We start from the raw sequence: 23,108 nt of genomic DNA, 5'->3' as shown, positions 1-23,108 counted from the left end.
ATAGATGCCCTATGTGAAAGTAAAATGGATGCCCTATGTAAAGTAAAATAGATGCCCTATGTGAAAGTAAAATGGATGCCCTATGTGAAAGTAAAATGGATGCCCTACGTGGAAGTAAAATGGATGCCCTATGTGGAAGTAAAATGGATGCCCTATGTGGAAGTAAAATGGCTTCCCTATGTGAAAGTAAAATGGATGCCCTATGTGAAAGTAAAATGGCTGTTCTATGTGAAAGTAAAATTGATGCCCTATGTGAAAGTAAAATGGATGCCCCATGTGAAAGTAAAATGGATGCCCTATGTGGAAGTAAAATGGCTTCCCTATGTGAAAGTAAAATGGATGCCCTATGTGACAGTAAAATGGCTGCCCTATGTGGAAGTAAAATGGCTTCCCCATGTGGAAGTAAAATGGTTGTCGTAAGTAAAAGTGAATGGGTCCATAATTGAAAGTAAATTGATGTTCTATGTGGGGGTAAAGTGGATGCTCTATGTGGAAGTAAAATGGCTGCCCTATGTGAAACTTAAATGGCTCCCCTACGTGAAGGTAAAATAGCTGCCCTATGTGAAAGTAAAATGGATGCCTATGTGAAAGTAAAATGGATGCCCTATGTGAAAGTAAAATGGCTGCCCTATGTGAAAGTAAAATGGATGCCCTATGTGAAAGTAAAATGGATGCCCTATGTGAAAGTAAAATGGCTGCTCTATGTGAAGTAAAATGGCTGCCCTATGTGAAAGTAAAATGGCTGCCCTATGTGAAAGTAAAATGGCTGCCCTATGTGAAATTAAAATGGCTGCCCTATGTGAAATTAAAATGGCTGCCCTATGTGAAAGTAAAATGAATGCCCTATGTGAAATTAAAATGGATGCCTTATGTGAAAGTAAAATGGATGCCCTATGTGAAAGTAAAATGGATGCCCTATGTGAAAGTAAAATGGATGCCCTATGTGAAAGTAAAATGGATGCCGTATGTGACAGTAAAATAGCTACCCTATGTGGAAGTAAAATGGCTTCCCCATGTGGAAGTAAAATGGTTGTCTTAAGTAAAAGTGAATGGGTCCATAATTGAAAGTAAATTGATGTTCTATGTTGGGGTAAAATGGATGCTCTATGTGGTAGTAAAATGGCTGCCCTATGTGAAACTTAAATGGCTCCCCTACGTGAAGGTAAAATGGCTGCCCTATGTGAATGTAAAATGGATGCCCTATGTGAAAGTAAAATGGATGCCCTATGTGAAAGTAAAATGGATGCCCTATGTGAAAGTAAAATGGATGCCCTATGTGAAAGTAAAATGGATGCCCTATGTGAAGTAAAATGGCTGCCCTATGTGAAAGTAAAATGGATGCCCTATGTGAAAGTAAAATGGATGCCCTATGTGAAATTAAAATGGCTGCCCTATGTGAAAGTAAAATGGACACTATATGTGAAATTAAAATGGCTGCCTATGTGAAATTAAAATGGCTGCCGTATGTGAAATTAAAATGGCTGCCCTATGTGAAATTAAAATGGCTGCCCTATGTGAAAGTAAAATGAATGCCCTATGTGAAATTAAATTGGATGCCCTATGTGAAAGTAAAATGGATGCCCTATGTGAAAGTAAAATGGATGCCCTATGTGAAAGTAAAATGAATGCCCTATGTGAAAGTAAAATGGATGCCCTATGTGAAAGTAAAATAGGATGCCCTATGTGAAAGTAAAATGGATGCCCTATGTGAAAGTAAAATGGATGCCCTCTGTGAAAGTAAAATGGATGCCCTAAGTGAAAGTAAAATGGATGCCCTAAGTGAAAGTAAAATGGATGCCCTAAGTGAAAGTAAAATGGATGCCCTATGTGAAAGTAAAATGGATGCCCTAAGTGAAAGTAAAATGGATGCCCTAAGTGAAAGTAAAATGGATGCCCTAAGTGAAAGTAAAATGGATGCCCTAAGTGAAAGTAAAATGGATGCCCTATGTGAAAGTAAAATGGATGCCCTATGTGAAAGTAAAATGGATGCCCTATGTGAAAGTAAAATGGATGCCCTAAGTGAAAGTAAAATGGATGCCCTAAGTGAAAGTAAAATGGATGCCCTATGTGAAAGTAAAATGGATGCCCTAAGTGAAAGTAAAATGGATGCCCTAAGTGAAAGTAAAATGAATGCCCTAAGTGAAAGTAAAATGGATGCCCTAAGTGAAAGTAAAATGGATGCCCTAAGTGAAAGTGAAATGGATGCCCTAAGTGAAAGTAAAATGGATGCCCTATGTGAAAGTAAAATCGATGCCCTAAGTGAAAGTAAAATGGATGCCCTAAGTGAAAGTAAAATGGATGCCCTAAGTGGAAGTAAAATGGATGCCCTAAGTGCAAGTAAAATGGATGCCCTATGTGAAAGTAAAATGGATGCCTTGAAGTGTAGTGAATTCTTTCGAATTTCACTGGACTTACAAATTCTCTTTCAACATAGCTGATATGTATTGATATGTCTTTTCTCTGAGAAAGCGTGCTCGAAATTCTTCTGAATTTTAAAAGTTGTCTGGCTTCTTCGTCAGTTGCATAAATCGTGATGCTCATTGGACCTGAACAAAAGATGATACAATAAATACACAATGTCGTCGCCTCTTTGTTGTTCGGTTCAGGAGAATTTACTGCTAAACCAATCATTGAGCTGATTAACAAAACTGTTACTGAATTCAACAAAAATTGTCGAGTAACTGTGGTTTTGCATTGCCATGGCTGTCTGACTTACATGTCCAATAAACTGATATCTTGTCTATCATTTGCACAAACCGACTAAAATCAGTCTGCATGGCCATAGAGATTGAGAAATCGTCATCCGGTGACGTAATCTGTGAAGAATAATAAAGTGGTATTATTTAACGAATAAAAATGAAGCTTAGGACTTGCTCTATTGATCTGTGTTACCATGGTATTTTGAACAGTAGACGCGGCGACGAAATAGAATAAAACAATAATAGCAGGAAACAGACAAGTCTCGTGGCTCTCTCGCTCCCAACGAGATCACGGTGCTCATTTGCATATGAGGTCATTAGCGTACTTACGTTCTCTCCCAAATAAAACATATGTGACCTAAGTACAAGTTGTTCTCTGTCGGTAACGAAAGAACATTTAGTCTGTAGATAAAGAAAGAGAGATTTTTTTTTTACCAAGTGATCAATGTCCCCAATTAGTACAATAAAAGACGGCTAACTCACTTTTGACACAGGAATTTTCGAACATTGTGTAATTAATCCCTGTGGCCACCAGAGTGGGGTGTAATGCTATGGGGGGTACAAAGTTTCCATAGAAACAAAGAACCCTCTTGTTATTTGTTCTTCGTCATTTAGTTGAAATAACCCTTTGCTTAGAAAAATATCAAGAATTTTTTAGTGATTTTGATTTTTTTCATAGTTTCATTCTTAGTTTAAAACACACTGCACTGGGCAAGCATCACATTCCTGTAAATCAGCAAACATATTGTACTTGCCAAGGGTACTGGGGCGTAATTCTACGAGTACTATACTATTTTCCCTTTGTTCCGTGCTTGACCTTTGGCCACGTTGTACGCTGCGCGATATATACAGTTCATTAAAACAAAATGAACCCGAATAATGCTCACGATCGCAAATTAACACTGTAACATCAAAACTAGGTCATAAAGATTCAATCAAGTTTGACATTTGTTTATATACACTTCGTGCTTCGAAGTTCGTGATCGGCTGGGTATCCCACATCACGTGTCAGTATGACTACCTATGTAGTTCGTGATCGGCTGGCTATCCCACATCACGTTCGGCTGGGTATCCCACATCACGTGTCAGTATGACTACCTATGTAGTTCGTGATCGGCTGGGTATCCCACATCACGTGTCAGTATGACTACCTATGTAGTTCGTGATCGGCTGGGTATCCCACGTCACGTGTCAGTATGACTACCTATGTAGTTCGTGATCGGCTGGGTATCCCACATCACGTGTCAGTATGACTACCTATGTAGTTCGTGATTGGCTGGGTATCCCACATCACGTGTCAGTATGACTACCTATGTAGTTCGTGATCGGCTGGGTATCCCACATCACGTGTCAGTATGACTACCTATGTAGTTCGTAATCGGCTGGCTATCCCACATCACGTGTCAGTATGACTACCTATGTAGTTCGTCCCAGAGAATCGAGTTTCAGTTATTTAAAGTCTTGTCTATGCACATTTGTACATAGTATACAAATAAATGTTTTTACATTAAAACACCAGTAGAACGGTTTTGAAGTGACCATTTTCGCATTTTGTCTGCTGTTCACAGAAATATATACAGTGGGGATAGGGGGTAAATGAGTGCATTGTTAGGAGCACAACTAAAAACACAGAGCTGCATGCAGTTGTGATCCGTTCACAAATGTTTTCGTAGTATAGAAGTAACAATTGAATAGTTAAATCATAAATCCGATATCAAGAAATAAAAAAAAATTACAAAAAAATCTCACTTTATTCTTGGGTGTCAAAGATACTGGGCATTTGACCATACGATTCCTGAGAAGATTCCCGTCGCCCTCTACGATACTGTCGTAGATACTGTTGAAATGGTGAACGAAGAGGGCGTCGTTCTCATTTAGCGATTTCTCTGTGACATGTACCATGTTAAAGCTGACTATATCACTGATATCTGAAACACATTGCTGTGTGGTTGAACATAAATAATGTTAATATCTGATCCAGGAGAATCATTCATCGGCATAAGACGTAGTACACAAATGAGAGTTTCTGTGTTTTTTAAAAAGTATTTTGGAATGCTTTGTGTACGGACACAGTCAACATGCGTATCAGTATACAATGTATTTAGTGAAATATACATATACCTGTATGTGCGAGTTTACGTCAACGTTAAATTTACATGCCAGTAATTTCAATCTCTCTCCTGGTTGCGTTTCTATGGCTTTCATTATTTTCTATGACATATGAGAAGCAAACTTAAAATTAATATAAATTCGACACGGTGTGACTTGTGCCGCCATGGAGTAATGGCAGTTTTATGTTTATTTCAATATTTAATTTTAAATTCACTTCAACGGAACATTATCCCAAGTTCAAGTTAATACTTACTGTAGTAAATGAGGATTGTTCATTACTTTGTAGAATATTTTCCCAGAATGCAGTCTGGTCAGCAAACCTACTGAGTGTTTCAATTTCAATCAATACAACATTTCCAGTTTGGTCAAATCGCTCTATACTTGGCTCAATCGTAGCAAAGCAATTATTGTCACCGAACTGGCGAAACTCGTCCCAAAGCTCAGAAATGTCCCGGATGAAGATCACGTTTAAGTCGAGAACGATTACCTGGAACACGAGCCATATGTTGACATCATTTAGACAGTGTTTAAGACGCGAATTAATTGCATTTAAAACAAAAATGACAGATGTGTAACATGTGATATCAATTCGATCAGTAATTCTGTCAGCATGTTGATTTGACATACCTTGTCTATCGGCGTGGCCCACAAGTCACGTGATCTATCCAGGAAGTCATCTACAGAGTAACACGTGTACGCCACTGTAACAAAAAACGTTGAAACGTTAGATTTAGAAGAAAAAAATAGATCCTGTTTTTCAGGTTGATTTGTCTCTTTTTCAGAGTAGAACACAAATTGTTTGAGAATATCGAATTTGAAGTGATTCATTTTGTAATGTGGGAAACTGGTGTGCAATGCAAACTCGTAAGAGAGTCGTATGATTTTGAGAACCTCACCTGACGGTAACAACCAGGTCTTCATTAATGTGCTCACTACAGAACGAATCTTTTCGTCAGCGCTGATAACGTGGAAATACAATGACGACTTGCTATGTGCCGTAATTGATTTGACTAACGAGGCAAACTGTCTCACTTCTGTGTAGCTCGATACGTACATAAGAATATTCACGTACTGAAATAAAGAGTAATATCATGTTTTAATTGGATGCTGGTTATATATTTGAACTAGATTTGGATCATTTCTAAACTGGCCTCATTGTATATTTATAGGTGTATCAGTTATTCGTTTATTAATTCTACTAGCCTCGTGAGTTGATTGGTATTAATGGTACGTACCATCAAAAGTGCATTTGTGTGATTCGTATGTTATCAGTCATAAGTTACCATAGGTATAGATTGCACGTGACTCAGGTTTGTCATCTGAGCGTTATTTAACAAAGTGGGCGATCCCGATAAATTGACTATTACCTCACATGGGTCATTGTAGTACGATATCAGCGGTATATTGTATTTTATCTCTTCGTTTTCAATCACTTCGTGACCTGTCAACAAACATATGAACAACATGCTGAATGACGTAGTACTCAGTTCGTTATTGCCTTCAATTTCCTACGTCACATCATTGTAATGTACAGCACGTCTCATGTAAAGCGGCGCGAAGTTCAATAAGGTTGCCACAACAAAAACGAACGTGTTCACGTGGTATTGCTACAACGATGATCATCGTACGTTCTGATTGGTCCGTCATTTTTGCTTAAAGGCAAGACAACCTTTGACTTGATAGAATTGCCGACTACAAAGCGTATTAGCGAGAACATAAAATAAGAATATGTAAATGGAGATGGAGAATCTTCGGAATAGATTATTAAGTAATTCAATAGACATTTATTAGTATATTTATTCATATTCTGGAAACAACTTTATGATACATACCTTGAAGCATGGCGAGTAAGACAATAAGTTGGACCAACAGCGCCGCCGAATAAAGTATGGCGGTAGCTTTTCCCACTACGTTCATTATAATGCCATTCTACTAACCATATATCTTGTATATAACAGTGGTAACTGTCAAATCATACAACAATGTCACGTGTTATCTCCTTGGTAACAGAACCTATAAATTCGGTCATTGTGTCTTGGAGAAATGCGATAATTTACACACAAATAAAGAACATCGGGCAGTCAGCGTTTGTCAACGTTATGCCATGACGTCACCTTATTGCTTAGACACAAAGCAATGAACACAGCGCACAGGTCACGTCAGCTGTCGTACATAGCAGACGACATTTGCGAACTGGGATTTATTTTTTTAAGTCAAAAAAGAATTCAATCAAAATCGCGTTCACTTCTCATACATCACCAATTTTAATGAACTAATTTTATTGGGAGCAGATATTGACATTTTTGTTAAATATTCAAACGGTTTTTCGTGATAAATTGTAGAAGGTACGACACTGCTGCAGCTGTTACATAATCTCCATCTATTGATTTGGGAAATAGGCTACTTCTATCCCATAATCCATAGTGCAAAACATATTATTCTCTGTTGAGTTGGGATTTTGAAACGAAAATACTACACGACTTTTCAAGATGGCGGACCATTCCACTGTGTAGAGTTACATCCGTATTTCGCCAGAAAGATGCCATGAAGCGTAGTATGGGAACGGGATTATTTTGTCATCTTCATCAGCGCAGCAGAATATGATCGCAAATAGGAAAACAATATCGGTTTTTACGATTTGTATTTGTCTCCAGGCATGCATTTTGGTATCATTTTTGTTTGGTAAGTTTGGTAATTCGAATATGTCTCGCACTCCCGCAAGGTATGGTAAATATTGGTAATAATTTCATAACCCCAGAAAATATTATGATTACAGATATACTCATTAATGCCTTGTGTCTACAAGTAATTTTATTGAATACTAATACGTCAACCGACAACAGGTTGCGAACGATTTAAGCATTATAACATGCTTCTTACACGCCGTGTAAAATATTATCCACCCCCACCTTTTTCGCTTGCAATTCGAAATTGAAATACAACATAATATTGCGTGAATGTTAATGACTGTGCTTATATTCATTAACCAGTAATTAATCAGAATGGTGGCGTGCCTTCGGACTCCGAGCTGGATCTACAACGCCGATCGATACGACTGATACCGAGACAGTGCGAGGTTAGTCAAATTGACGATATGTTTTGAACGTGGTTACAATTATTACGCAACGTCGTGCGTCACAAGCTTACATTAATTTAGTTCATACGTGCCATATATAAGCGGTATATTTGATTTAAATTTAAATTTATTTCGTGCCTATCAAAAAGTATATTTCGATTATGTATCATTCCTCCGATATATAATTTGTGTACAGAAAGCGCACACAACAACATGAACATTCTTCCCATGATGCAAATTCCAACATGTCTTCTGGAGCTGTATCTTAGCAACCGATCCGAAATCCCGTTTAAATTAATCAATAATCGTATTCGTAATATTTTTAATGATTTTATTTCGCCAGACCCTTCATTTTTTAATTTGTGTACCTGAACTGGAAGCTGTTCGATCGCTAAGTGTTTTAGTGAAGTCCGTGATTATTCATCGTGTAAACCCGTTACATTTTCATTTTGTAATCAATGACTTACAAGTGAACATTACGATTCATAAACTATTTGAGACTTGGCGACTGCCACAAGGTAGGAAACGGTTTTAAATTTAATGATATCCATGATATTGTATGTCGTGATTGGACGGCGTGTGATAAAGCAACATTGTGTGGTACATCTATTATAATAGAGCATTTAATGAAATCACATCTGTTACCGGCGCATAATTATATGCAAGCAGTGTTAAATTTCCGACCCAAGATATTAATTGTGTCAAACATATTTGTAAAACGATACTGGTAACATGATCATGACACTTAATAATAAGTAGCCACACTTTTTAGTTGCAATAATTGAGTTTAACAAATAAACCATTATTGTTATTATTTTATTCTAATTTTAGCTGATATAAGTATTTATTCACCCGAAGAACTAGTGGATGTCCTTCATAGTGACAACGTTCCATTTTCAAAGGTAAATTATCGCCATAATGGGTTGTCGACTGCGTACTTCGCTATAACTAAATTTGTCAATCTTGCCATCTGTTCATTGATGTGTGCATGGAAGTGATTGCACTTCGAAACTGTAATTAAGAACAGTATTAACCGACATTTTTTTAAATTTTAAGTTTAGCGTAGTTTTATTGATGAGGCCCAGTGTAAGTTTGCCAATCCGTAATACATATCATTGCGTAAGCGAACAATAGCAGGGCTGAACGCACAAAAGAATGTGTAAACATGGATGAAACGGATGTCACTATTATCTTATCTCACCAAACAACATGATGCGAGTATAATATTAGTTTAACTCTGTGCATCACTTCATTAATATAATACGATAACTCGGAGAAATGAATAGAATTTGACAATATTTTTCTGCGAAGCAAAAAACCTATACACGTACACGCTAAAATAAGAAAGAGCTCACTACCGTTCGAACTCTATTGCCACGAAATTGTCAACTAGACGTGTAGAAGCCATTTTCTCTAACCATATTGCCAGTGTTATGCGTTTTTACGTTATGAGGGATGTTCAATACAAAACGCACTTACAGAAGTTGTTGTCATCCTCTGGAAATATAAAATTGGGCATCAACAAATTGACAGTCTGAGAGAGATGAGAGTTTGTAATTTCTGTAATAGATGATATGTACCATTTCTTACTCAAATGCCCGCCATGGGGTTATCTGCGGACAATTTAGCTACGAACAGAACTATATAGGTAATTTATTCATTAATATTATTTTTACAAGGTCATAGTCACTGAAGTGCAAACTGTATTCGAAACCGATGTCCGAGTCTTTTGGAATGAATTTTTCAATTTTGAGTCGAGCGAGGTTATTGGACTTGTTGGGACGATATGGGATGCAAACCCATACAGCCGTGGATTAATCTTAATAAACGTGGAACGACTCATGAAAAAAAGTATGCTAGATGTACTTGAAAATATTATCATGGAAAGTAAACTCGACCCTGGAAGGCATCTCCCACCAGAAAAGTCACCGATGAAGGTAAATAAAGTAGTCGATTCAGCATATCTCCACAATACATCATGATCGTGGTATTTTCTATGAAAGACAATTGTAGAACATATTCATGATTTTTATTTTGTTTAGACCCATGTAACATAGCGAACACAATAACAAAATAAATGCATGAATAATGGGTCGTGTGTTCTTGTCGATGACTCGTTATCATGCCAAATATGGAGGTCACCTATAAACCATTAACATATAATGTTATATTGTTTCAGAGATTGTGGAAATCGTTTACCGACGACAACAGTAGAGCTGTACGTCTGCTTCCTTGTTATTGGTATATTGAGACAACTTTCAGAGTAAGTCTACATGGGCTAACAAAACACCGTATATCTATAAATGCACCAATACACGATATGGATCGCTGCTTATACCTTGCATATGTTCATGGTGTTGTAATTGTCTTTGCATTTGAAATTAAACTATACACGGAAACACCACCACTTAATCACACCTTATCCTTGCAAATTGCGAATACCGATTTTCGTGTTATTGACGTTGTTATGTTAATGAGTTTTCGATTACTTACGCAGTGTATGATTATGAAAATATATGCATCTAATCAACAATTATAATTCCATGGACCAAATTATTAATATGGTGGTGTAAAAACTAGCATGAATTATTTTATGAAAATAATGTTCCTTTTTCGCAGTGTTTTGACAGTGTATCCGAGGTCCTGAGTTTTAATTCAAAAACCGTGATCGAAGAAGATGGACAAATGGGTTATGAAAGACGACTTTATTTTAAAACAGCCCTATACAGCCTGCAAGACTTAGACGGTAATCTCCTTCGAAGTCGGAATATAACATGTAACTGGAACGGCAGAAAACCCCAAATATCCCCAATTCCAATAAGAGAAACAACGCCACAGGTATAATAGCAGATCAAATTTAATTTTTCACCCACATTTTTTCCAGATGCTGTACTAAGTTATCATTGGAATTATTTTGTTTGCACTTAAAACACTTATTTTGTATTTTCAGAAACCAGGTCGTCGTGATCCGAAAATTCTGTGTGCCGACTTTTACAAGCGGGAGACATTAAAATTACGAACGCATACGTTTTTTGTAGGAAACCTTCCAGTAAGTAAAACAGTATCAATTTAAAATTACACAAATACAACACCAACAAAAAACACTCACGTGCACATTTGCCTTTATTGCTTGTGTTGGAAATATATTAATAATACTCTTTCTGTATTAAAATATTAGGAAGACCCTCCATCCAACGATGTCACACTGGCGTTGCAGACAGACTTTTATCGTCTGATTCAAATGTTTGAATTGGTAGCGAGCTACTGGACAGGTGGGAACACCATAACTTACGATCACTGTATTCATGCGTGTCCTTCTGAATTGTGTGTCTCCATTTCATATGAATGTTTTTGCCTGCTTTATAAGGAGCATATTTCAATAATGACAACTATGACATAAAGTAAAATGCAGTGTTATTCAAAACATGTCGGCGCAACTATACGTACGATTAATCACGGACAGATAACTGCACACTAGCAACGATTAGAAATTACTGACAACATGTGCCACGTGCCCATTCGAGCATTTTAAAACTGAATCGTAGTTTTGTAATTAGGCAGGGAATAGCTACAGATGGAAACTGTGTCACATATATAATTTACATATTAAATTGAAGTTGAAAAATGGCCTGTGAGCATGATATGTGTTATTTACTCTAATCATATAATGCCTTGGGTAATTTGAAATACTGAATTATATTACACTCATACAAAAATATACGCATACATAATATACTATTTTATTTATACATTACCAGGTCCAATAAGTTTAGCTGTTTATGCAAATGACCAACAGGCTCACGAAGTGTTTCGATTTGCCTCCTCGTCCAAGGCAATGAGAACTAGACACGATATTGCCATTCACATCGGATATGAAGAAAGGGACTTGGTACGTCTTTTACTATATGTACAATTTATTGGATGTCCCGCCCAATGTAGTATGATTGTATGGAGTCGAACAACCTTTTGGGCGCTGTTTCCACATAGTGAAATGTTTGAATTAAATTACACATTTTGTTGATGGCCGTATACATTATTCTTTAACAGCGACAGTACCCATTTAACCATATGAGGAATATTGCATTGGGAGAAGTCAGGACGCCATTCATTTACATGAGTGAGATCGACTTCCTTTATAAATCTACAGCATATGAAGACATTCGGTAAGTGGGCCTAGACTGTAGATTACATTTACCACCTCGACAAAGATTGACTGGAAACCACAGATCAATGAGGGTGTTAAGCTGTTAAGAAATAACACAGTTCAATAATTCAAAATAGAGTACGATAACATCAAATCAATAAACCAATCAATAACAATGGTATATTATGTTCTTTAGACGAAGACTCGGCCATATTGTGGAAAAACAAGAAGATGGCGAAAATCAGGTATATAGTTATAACATGCTCGTATTTTTATTGCTGTATTTATTAATACAATCGGCATTATTTATGGTAGTAATTATTTAGTATTGTATCATAATATTTCATGATACAACAGTATCCGTAATCGGCGATTCGTGATGTGATTTTTTTTTAATACCATGTGATTGATTTTACAAAATTATGCCGCCGAATACCTTAACAAATGTAAATTAAAACGAAATGGAATTAAAAGGTAATAACATAATTTTGAATTTAGTGTATTTACAGCAATATGAATTTATATTAATACTCTATTTTATTTCAATGTAGGCAATTGTTGTTCCAGCTTTCGAGACGGAACATCTTAATCTGTCCTATATCCCGAAGTCTAAGAACGAACTTGTACGACTATATACACAGGGAAAACTAAGATTCTTTCAGTGAGTATCAGTTGATTCAAATGAAATAATTGTAATAACAATGTATGTGTTTCATTTTTGTTTTGATGTGACTATTTGAAACCATTAATTATTGCCTTTTTAGAATTGAACAATATAGGCCGTGTATTCTGTTTGCATCGTGTGTGTTCGATTTCTTCGTCCACAGTTACGTAATACAGCTTGACAGTGTTACATAAAAAAAAACGTTTTATATTGCAGCTCATTGGATTTTTCAAAGGGACATGAAGCCACGAATTTCACGAAATGGATGACATCGGTTGTTCCATATCCGGTGAGAGTATTAGCTTATACATTTGTAGCTTGAATGAATGAATGAATGAATGAATGAATGAATGAATGAATGAATGAATGAATGAATGAATGAATGAATGAATGAATGAATTAATTAATTAATTAATGAATGAATGAATGAATGAATGAATTAATGAATGAATGAATTAATGAATGAATGAATGAATGAATTAATGTGAATGAATGTAAATGAAACTAATCGATGTCGTGTTTTCTTTCCAGGTGACATTTAATCTTGGGTATGAGCCATACCTCGTTCTCAGCAAAAAGGGCCTACCAGAGTTCCCTTTGTTGTTTTCAGGAATGGGGAGAGACAAAATAATTTACACGCAGATGCTTAAGGTTCTCGGGTTAGTATCATGTGATCATTAAACAGTGAAAATTGTATTTATTCTAATATAAACCGCCACCCCATCCCTCCACAACACGGCAACACACTATTTTCTGTGTCAAAGGAGGGACAAAACGAACTCTTTCCATATTCCTGTGTACACTCGTAAGCTACCATATTCGTGATCAACGTATTTTTGTACACGAGAAACCGTGGACGTGACCATGTTCTAGCCCAATCCATTCACTTCAGTGTATATGACGTCGAAAGGATTATAGTCATGAAAAAGCAAATTACATATACTAGTCTTGTACTACACGATTGCATAGGTAATTGCTGTTAAAAGTGAAACAGCAAAACATGAAATTATAAAATTATAGTGTACCTATCAACAATTTGAGAATAAATAAATTCTATAAAAATCTGGTTAATATATATATCATTTTTGCTTTTCAGGTATAAACTGTCCGTTTCACCGAATGCATACATGATTCATATGCCACATTGGCCAAGCACGAGTAAAATGATGTGGGATGCTGATGGGAATTATAGATGGTAAGTCTAAATAGATGTTGTTATGCAAACAGATTCATACAGGGCGTTGGAGCAATAATGCTAGGTCGAATGAAAATTGACTCTCAGACATATTGATGTGACATTTAAGGTTATATACATATATTTAAACTTCTCGTTCAGGTGCTTCTGAATAGCATAAATGGGCATGGTACAGGTTCATTTAGTAATAGTATAGTGTAGATATACCGTGTACTGGTATGTAAGCGATATTATAAATAATTTGAAAGTAAAAATTATCATTTTAAAATTACGATTTGTTTCAGGTGCGTGTATCAACTCACAGCAAGATTCTTGAAGAAGTTCATGAACGAAAATAAACTAATAAATGAGGAAGATGAATACAGATGACAGTAACCCAAATAAAATTGACACTTTTACCAGTATTTGGGGAGAAGTAATCCGCGGTCACAAAAAACAACTTATCATTATCACCATAGAGTATATTCGCGTGTGCATCCTCAAATCACATAATTAAATAATGGATGAAATACAAACGAGTATATCTATGGTTTTAGCGGATCCACATATTCCACTTGCAGTTTATATTTACTTTTCAATAATTCCCGTCGAAACACTTTGGATCTTTAAATACAAACTTTACCCGATGTTCTATCTGTTTTGGAAACCGTTAACGCTAATATATGGCCGAGCTGATGCTAGTTTTGGGTCATGGTATTTGCATGGTTAATCCCTAGAACAACAATATCGCATCATCAGCAAAATAATATGCAAATTAGTCCTTCATAGATATTCATTGTACAGATGTTTTTTTTATTGTACTCCGGCTTGTATAAACACCCTGCCTTTACAAATTATGTGACAAATAGGATGCGTATGAACAGAAAATAGGCAAATAAATGTTATCTTTTTATTATATAAATGTAGAATGAGTTCATTTCTCCTAGCTGTATGTGACATCCCATTCGAACTTATGGTAAGTAACATAGCCTGTGTACGTAAATTTGACGTTATTTCCGGGGCCCTAGACATATGTCGCTGATACAAAAAATACAAATTAATGCCATGCACATAGTAACTATACTCTATGCTTTGTAAAAGTAAATGCCAGTAATTTAAATAAACATTCACATAAATTTGACACAGAAATCACATTGAATTCTTGAAAATATTTCCAACTGGAACCGATAAGCTACTAAATTTGGATACACAATTAGGGCGTGTTATGTTATCTGAACGAAAATTTCTCAAGTGCGTTTCAAAAGTGTATACACAACTTGTCCAGACAAACAAACGAGCGATAAGTAAGCCTCCAGAATTTTGACTGTGATCTGTACTTGGCATGAACTTGAAAATTTTACAACTTGAATCGGCTTGCACTCCACACGCACTTCGCCGACCGACAGAGGTATTTGCATATTTTACAACATAAAGAGATATTTGCATTTTTTAAATTCACAAAACACAGCGCGTCGCAACTTTTTTGATGGCTATTCAATTTCACACTATGACCTCTCATTCTGGCCAATTAACTTTTTATAGCAGAAATAAAAACGACTTTTCATTCTAATATTTGATTATCGACAAACCCAATTGGTTGGAAGGCATATTCACAATATAATTATGGAAATTGTATATGCGCATAATTACTGAGGTCACATGACCATCTATTAGTTCATGTAAAACACTCCATATGCACAATACCTAATTAGTATTAAATGTGTATCTATAATCTCAAAGAATAAACATGTACATACCATGAGGTCACATGACCAGACAATAGTTTTTATAAACTATTCATCCATAAGTACAACTCCTGGTTAACAGTAACTGTACAAATCTTCACAAATATGCACAATGCTCAATTAGCAGTGCTTGTGTATCTATAACCAATTTCTTGGGACTAGGTATGTGCATAATAAATAGGTCACATGACCAGCCAACAGTTTATTTAAATATTCTCAAAAATCCAAATCTCTTTATTTATCTGCATAATGTTCGGTTAATAATAAGTGGAGTCATTGGGAATTAAATATGTGCGCAAATAATGAGATCACATGACCAGAAAATAGTTTATCAAAATCTCTCTCACAATGTTCAGTATTTAGTAAATATTTAACTATTTGTGAATATGCGCATAATTAATGGGGTCACAAGAACAGCAAGTAATAATGCTCAAACAAAATTGCAACCCTGTAAAAATCAAACAAACCCACATACAAAATGAATATAATTAATATTACACAAAAACTGTTTATCTTTAAGACTAATTTACATTACTTTTACATTAAATGTTTGTGGAATTAGACACGTAAGTATGCGCACATTCGTGCAATGATAAAATACAAGAACAAAGTGTAAATCTTTTTGTGCAGGATTCGAGCCCGAGACCGTCATTACCAACTCAATAAGAACTGTTTGCTCCATAACTAACAGTGCAGATTGCTTGGTTTAAATGGTTAGCATGTTTGTAAACTAGTTTATATCTCGCATTAGGTAACTTGCATATTTTCAATTGTTTTAACAGTTTTTAATTAATGTCATAAAAAGGCCAATGTAATCAATGATCAAAATAAAAGAGCAACTAGCACAAATTACGTGATTTGCAAATACTATAAAATCAATGACACCTGCCTTGCGAATCATGCACCTGAAGCATAGGTCTCAACATTTAGTTTATTGCAATTACTGACATCGCAAAAATGGTTGGAACAGCAAATCAGCGTTATTGCCAGCTAATTTGTTAACCATGCCGAATTCGTCTCTTTATCACACCGTTTTTAAGAGGATGAATTCATATATATATTGTAAATGACACACTCAATCCTTTAAATCTGATGTTTGTGTTTTCTATCCCATTTGACAATAAACCACGTGATTCAAAAAACCAAAATGGTACACTTATGCAGCAATGCTCACGCCAAACAGTATGTAAATTTAAACAGCAGTCGGTACTGAGTACACTTTCAATATTTACGTGTAATGAGGAATGTACGCACACACGTAAACGTGACTTCAACCAAGATAATGTACTAGTTCCAGATAAAATATAGAGAAAAGATTCGACAGAGCTACTGTTAGAAAATCGTATTTGGACTTCTTGACATTTATTCGAAAGATCTGTTCAACCTTGATATGCAAGATATGTAAAATATGTATTGGTGTTCATAGATTGAGGCCGAAATCTGCAAAGTCGTCATATAATTACTTTCATCGCAATAATACTAAATCGGGGGTTAGCGTAATTCCGAGTCCATAATTTCTAGATAAAAGGTCTATTACAAAAATTAATAGTAATTATTTAATTAATAAAAAGTAGTGGGGCATTTGTGTAAAATACGTTTGAAATAGGCTCACCACAGGAATGATATTTGTTTATTTACATATATCACGAGTGTACTAATTTAGGATTAGACATTACTATGAGAGAATCACGATATGGGTTGGGGTAGGTGATGGGTATGTAGAGTGCAAGGCTTGTTATCAGGTTTAAAGCATTGTTAAAAAAATAATCATTAAAAGAAATATTTTGAAAATGGCAGCTGTTCATTCGTGTTCTATACAAATGAGAGTATTGCAGTGTTGGTAACACACATTCAACCCAATCTATGTGAAATATTGGAATAGTGTACTCAATACCGGCTGTTGTTTAAATTTACATTTAGTCTGGTGTGAACATTGTTACATAAGTGTGTTATGTAACTTGTTGTATGTAGAGAAACAATAAACGGTTTTGCATAATAAAACCCGCTACACACATGTACAATCACAGGCCATGTAAGAAATAAATTGTGACTATAAACTATCTTATCTTACTAATTGTCTCTAAATCACGTCATGTATTGCACAAAATTCTTTTTTTAAATCAAATACAGAAAAAAATAAAATTTCAGGCATGAAGTAAAAGAATTAACAGAGTAATTAATTAGTAATTAATGAGTTTCATTCGCAGTAAATACATATGCATCCTTTATAACGCTGTAACCCAAAGTTGTATTCCGCATCCTAATGGTCAGCTGAATGGATAGCAAATTAGCTGGCAATATTGGATTTGGAGTTCCATTAATTTGTTCGATGGAGGTAATTAGGCAAAGAAAAATAAAGTTGATTGTGTGATTTCGTGACAGTGGAAACAACAACAACAGATTCGCATCGCTGAGACACCGCATGATAAATAAAGTTTTTAAATCCGAAATGGCCGCTGAACCACGTGACCAATTGCCAACAAGTTGTCAAACTTGAATGTACTCGGTACAAGTATATGTATTGTATGATTAGTGGTTCTGAAGAAGACTATTTTAAAGCGTGTTATGTCATTTTTGGGGATTTTTTTACAATGCAAACAATCATGATAAACTTTTTATTAGTGGTATTAATAGTGCATATGCTAATGATGCTACAACACGTTGCAAATGGCCACCAAACCACACGACCAAACACGTTTTTAAAAGTTAATCGCACCATGTTATGTAATTTCTTGCCATCTTAAACAATTTAAAGCACACTGTTCAATGGTTCTATTATACAAGATCACGAAAAATACGGCGGAAGAAAAGAAACATCAGAATGATTTTGCAACAAATGGGATTCAAGTCCCCTCAGGTCTGTATCCTAATAATTAATTCTGAAACTTTGTGCGAATTGACAATTTGATTATAGGTCTAAATCTAATACATATACCAATTTTTAACTTAGACATTGAATTTTATGAATATGACAACCAATATAAAATAATTTGAATGGCGCCAGACAACCACCACATGTTGAGTTCAATAATCAACATTATAGACATTTTAGACAGCTTTAATGACAATTAAGCCTTTCGGTTGATCGCAGCACACGTAATTCCGCCCAGGTGTCAATGGACATCAAGTTTGTGGACAAACACAATAGTAGTAGTTGTGTCAACACTCCTATATTACAATTACAGAAAAAACAACCAACAACGTTTTCACATTTATTTTGGGGCGCATCTATCATTTGTGGCTTTTGATCATAAAGCTTATATTAGGGTCACAATTAAGTTGACACGTGTATTTCGCTTCAGATTGATTGATTGATATATTAAAAGTGTAACAACAAATAAACTCATTGTTAACATTGACAATATTTGAAGCACATCTTGCATATCTAAACAAACACAGTTTAAATACGGGAGATTACTCGCGAACTAGAACGGGAGGGTAGTCGGAGTGTGTACCGTCCTGGTGTTACGACTCTTTGATCACGCACAGGAATCACATCTAGGCGTCTCTATCACGCCGTACTCTCGTGCAATCCATGTCAGCTGCAATGCGGATTTCCGTCCCATGCTTATTGTTTCCTCCCACTGTACCAACGCTGCGATAAACGAGTCACATCTGCGACCTTTGTAAATCAGTGAAGGCCAAACACAAAGAATGTTTAAATAGCAACTAGAGTCTGATAAATTACATGAATGAATCTATGAACGTCATTCATACGTCATAAATCAAATAAATTATGACACGTTTTTGACAAGCACAACAAAAAAGACCACAACTGTGATGTGATGATTTATTTTAGTCGTGGTGCATATTGATAATAAAAAATTAATTAAGAAAAACTGTGACGTCAAATGCGAGGTTTCTTGAAAGAGTAATGTTCTGGCGATGTTGTTGAAATTTCGGTAAATTTATGGAGCAATATGTCATACTGTAAAATGAAATCCAGCGAATATACCCCTTTTACCATATTTTACATCCAACTCATGGCAAATCAGTTAAAACAAACTTCATACTAAACATCCAACTTGAAAAAGTGTTTTCAGCAAAAAGTAATTCTAGCTAATATAAAGTATATTACAATACATGTCGGGTGCAACGATTAGCGGCCATTGTTGTAATACGTCACGAGCTTATAGCTACGTCATGTTTTATTTGAATACCACTTTTTCACTGGTTGGCACTATCGTGTTGATTTAAATGATATATTTTCTATGTGTGTTCATCGGGAGAGGGGTAATTCAAATTGTCACCTACTACAAAACAATGTAATAATAATGATAGTGATGTCCCAAGTGATGTGGCATTTTCTTCCCAGTACACAAAAGAGTTAATTGTGTTGGCTGAATACATTTCGGAATTACGGCAAAACATATGTCGTCTGCGTCAGCTTGTGTTTTCCATATATGGAAACAAAGGGGCAGTGACGCGATACAGAGGTCAGTGGATGGTGTGTGAATTTATTCCGTTTAAAATGTATCTGTTATTACTTTTATTGTGCCAAAGATGTACAAAGTAGTAGTATATTCTAGTCCCGCGACGAGTTGCAAACAGGGGAGTTGGTGAGTAAGTACTACTTCATTATTTGAAATTATTTAAATTAAAACGAACAAAACGGACGTTTAGTTTTAGACTGTCTGTCGACAGCGCAGCCGTGATGCTTTTAGTTATTGATAATACCTACCCGCATCGATACCAATAATATTGCCTGTGTTACCGTAGTTGTTGTGGCTTGTGTGTTCAAAGAATAACATACATGTACTAAATTAACGTGTCGTTGCACTGTGTCGCTCAAATTAAACGTCTCAGAGGCCAGCCACCCGTGTGTTGCATGACCCTTTAAACACAGGCGTAGTCGGGTGAGTGTTTGACAAGTAATCACCATGAACAAAATGGTGGTTTATAGTAGGACTCATGCCACGATCTGCGATGGAAAAATGGTGACATGGCAGTAGCAGATCGCCCGTTTTATTCAGTGCGGTAGTATTACACATCTAAATTTACCCTCAATTTACGTCTATACTCTGCATGCTAGTATACTTTATAATCGGACAATCTCCCAATAGATAGAAAAAAAGAAAAAAACTAAGACCATTTCATCCTCCACTCTCCTTTTCGCATAAATAACTGTTTTTGCTCTGATATTTTTTGTCATTCATGCATCTATACGTACTGTAGTTGACAAAACCCGTTAAATCCCGTTTTCGGGTCATTGCTTCTAACATAATCTGCATCGGCTGACACGCAAATAGGCGATTTAACCGCAAATATGACATATTATAATGAAAAGAAATATGTTATTTCCTGTCTAGATCATGTGTAGAAACTAAACGGTGTGTGTATTTTACGCCGGATAATTAGATAAATAATAAATTATATCATTATTTTATTTTGTTTTTGAGCATATTAATTAGTTGTATTATTACAACTTGACATCGATAAGCTAACAAACGAATATATTCCTTTCATCTACGGATTGCTCTTCATTCTATGGCAATTAGCATTATTTACCAGTAGCAGCCTCATGACGATCAGGAATTCTCTCTTACAACTATTTATTAATTTATTATACAATAAATTCAAACTATGATCAGTGATTTTTTGTATACAGTCGTTAATTTTGATTTCTTCTATATTTCAGATTACATTATCGATACTATCGTAAAAATAAAGGATCTACCATGAAAGTAGACTTTCGTTTCCAGCGGTTTACGCAACAACACAGTTTGAAAAGCCGGATTATTCTTTATTTTCTTTACAAACGATGTTCAACAGTAGCTGTTCTCTCGGTAATTGTAGTGTCGTTATATTTCACCATTGCAAACCTCTCCCTGATAGTTACTGGAGGAAGTGCAAATTCACAAGTTTCCCTTGCCTTGAGGGAAGCTTCTTACGAGGATCTCAAGCCAGTTGTAAGTTTCTCCAATCTCACATGGTCGGAGAGAAGTGTCATATTCAATCGCATTGAAAGAACAGGTAGTCGAACACTTTTAACAATAGCAGAGAAGCTGTCTAAAAAATATAATTACACAGTACAAACTAGAGATGCCTGGGCAATGAAATACATGGGATTGGGAGAGCAGAAAGCGTTGGTACATACCGTTAACGCAGTGAAGACACCGTTTATTTATGACCAATCTGTCCACTATATACACTTCCCAAGATACGGCTCCAAGCAGCCATTTTGGATTAGCCTCGTTCGCGACCCTCTTAGGCGGATCATATCGCTCTATTACTATAAACGTTACGGTGACGTAGGAACCAGGCCGAACGCCTCGCAGCCCACAGCCGGGAAACCCAGTTTCGATGACTGTGTGTTGAAAAACCAACCTGAATGTAGCCTAAAGAATGTATTCCGCGTCATCCCGTATTTCTGTGGACAAAGTGCAGGATGCCGTGTTCCCAACAAATGGGCTCTTGAGACAGCCAAGAAAAATGTGGAAGAAAATTTCAAGTTTGTTGGCGTGTTGGAAGAACTGAATACAACATTTCAAGTTTTGGAAGTCCTTCTCCCACAATTTTTTCACGGAGCACCAAGGGTTCACAAATCTATTATAAGTTCTGGTGTTGTGGATCACTTCAAATCGTTTCCAGGACAACCGCCATCAGAACAGGCACTTACGAAGATGAAAGGACGTTTGGCGCTAGAATACGAATTCTATGAATTTGTGAAAGAAAAAATGACCAAAATGAAAAATGATCTTGGAATAAAATAACTCACAGATTGGGTCATGTATTAGTAATACAATTTTTAATGAACATTTACCCCACTAGGGGGTGGGGTATATCACTAGCATACAAATCGATACTATAATCTACTATACCATACCTACCGTATCAAAAAAACCACCCCACAACTTGAAGAAAGACTATTATTTGTCTATGTTGTGCAAAATTGTCACGAAACACGGTGTAAAGCTGGAAACCCCCTTGGAGGTCATTTTGTTATCAAATACAAATATACTTTCTAGTGATATCGTACGAATTAAAACCACTCTCTGCAGTATTTCATTAGTAGTTTATTGTAAATGACACTTTAATTAATCTTCTGTATGACACATATTTATAGCTTCGCGCTTGGAATGATACACGGTTTTTGCTATAATCTCAATTTTATGCAAATGTATTTCTTTTAGAATTTAAGCCTGAATTCAAATTCATTGAAAAATGGGCACCAAGCAAAAATGGATAGGAGTTGTGATGCTTTAAGTATTGTATATATTATTTATTTCTGTACACTTATCGCATCAAAGACGTTTAATATGGTCATGCAGATTTGTCAATGTCTAATGTTGGATACATGATATATATATAATCAAAATTAGAAGAAGGTCCAATCATTTCATCGTAATTCCACAAATAAACAATTCAAGGACAAATATATAAAAACAGATGAGTTATGAATCCTACAGAGTCCTGGTAAATATATCTTCTATCTGAATATGTTAATTTTGAAATTTCATTTTAGCATTAATAAATCTTTTCTATAAACTGTTA

At 35.7% G+C, this 23,108-nt stretch overlaps 3 protein-coding genes across 4 annotated transcripts in view; 2 read left to right on the top strand and 1 right to left on the bottom strand.

The window, feature by feature from the left end:
• Window positions 1-21,797, bottom strand: part of LOC100376901 (xylosyl- and glucuronyltransferase LARGE2s-like) — a 27,046-nt gene extending 5,249 nt beyond the window's left edge. Inside the window, exons 1-11 of the mRNA XM_002740911.3 lie at window positions 21,712-21,797; window positions 6,644-6,775; window positions 6,179-6,252; window positions 5,708-5,882; window positions 5,439-5,512; window positions 5,065-5,298; window positions 4,821-4,910; window positions 4,449-4,640; window positions 3,030-3,101; window positions 2,717-2,816; window positions 2,416-2,546 (exon numbers count right to left, since the gene is read on the bottom strand). Coding sequence (XP_002740957.1) covers window positions 2,416-2,546; window positions 2,717-2,816; window positions 3,030-3,101; window positions 4,449-4,640; window positions 4,821-4,910; window positions 5,065-5,298; window positions 5,439-5,512; window positions 5,708-5,882; window positions 6,179-6,252; window positions 6,644-6,728 — 1,227 coding nt within the window. The 5' untranslated portion in view covers window positions 6,729-6,775; window positions 21,712-21,797. The remainder of the gene's footprint in view (window positions 1-2,415; window positions 2,547-2,716; window positions 2,817-3,029; window positions 3,102-4,448; window positions 4,641-4,820; window positions 4,911-5,064; window positions 5,299-5,438; window positions 5,513-5,707; window positions 5,883-6,178; window positions 6,253-6,643; window positions 6,776-21,711) is intronic.
• LOC102809742 (xylosyl- and glucuronyltransferase LARGE2s-like) lies at window positions 7,267-14,791 on the top strand. Its single transcript, XM_006824217.3, has 17 exons — window positions 7,267-7,493; window positions 7,802-7,887; window positions 8,231-8,405; window positions 8,719-8,789; window positions 9,567-9,824; window positions 10,067-10,150; window positions 10,507-10,725; window positions 10,838-10,936; window positions 11,066-11,159; window positions 11,646-11,776; window positions 11,935-12,050; window positions 12,228-12,276; window positions 12,583-12,692; window positions 12,912-12,984; window positions 13,227-13,354; window positions 13,792-13,890; window positions 14,175-14,791. The coding sequence occupies exons 1-17, from the start codon at window positions 7,412-7,414 to the stop codon at window positions 14,257-14,259; spliced, it is 1,959 nt and encodes a 652-aa protein (XP_006824280.1). The 5' UTR covers window positions 7,267-7,411; the 3' UTR covers window positions 14,260-14,791.
• LOC100376750 (uronyl 2-sulfotransferase-like) lies at window positions 20,016-23,108 on the top strand. 2 transcript variants are annotated; one of them, XM_002740910.4, is made up of 2 exons: window positions 20,016-20,173; window positions 21,253-23,108. In XM_002740910.4, exon 2 carries the CDS (start codon window positions 21,293-21,295, stop codon window positions 22,325-22,327), a length of 1,035 nt encoding a protein of 344 aa, XP_002740956.1. In that variant the 5' UTR covers window positions 20,016-20,173; window positions 21,253-21,292; the 3' UTR covers window positions 22,328-23,108. The 2 variants fall into 2 exon arrangements, with proteins under 2 accessions (XP_002740956.1, XP_006824278.1); XM_006824215.3 differs by having other exon boundaries at window positions 20,017-20,177.

Source organism: Saccoglossus kowalevskii, chromosome 1 (genome assembly GCF_978046115.1).
Source record: "Saccoglossus kowalevskii chromosome 1, keSacKowa6.1, whole genome shotgun sequence".
In the NCBI taxonomy this organism is placed as follows: Eukaryota; Metazoa; Hemichordata; class Enteropneusta; family Harrimaniidae; genus Saccoglossus; species Saccoglossus kowalevskii.
The sequence above is the reverse complement of the archived record's forward strand: the minus strand, read 5'-3'. Positions and strand labels throughout refer to the sequence as shown.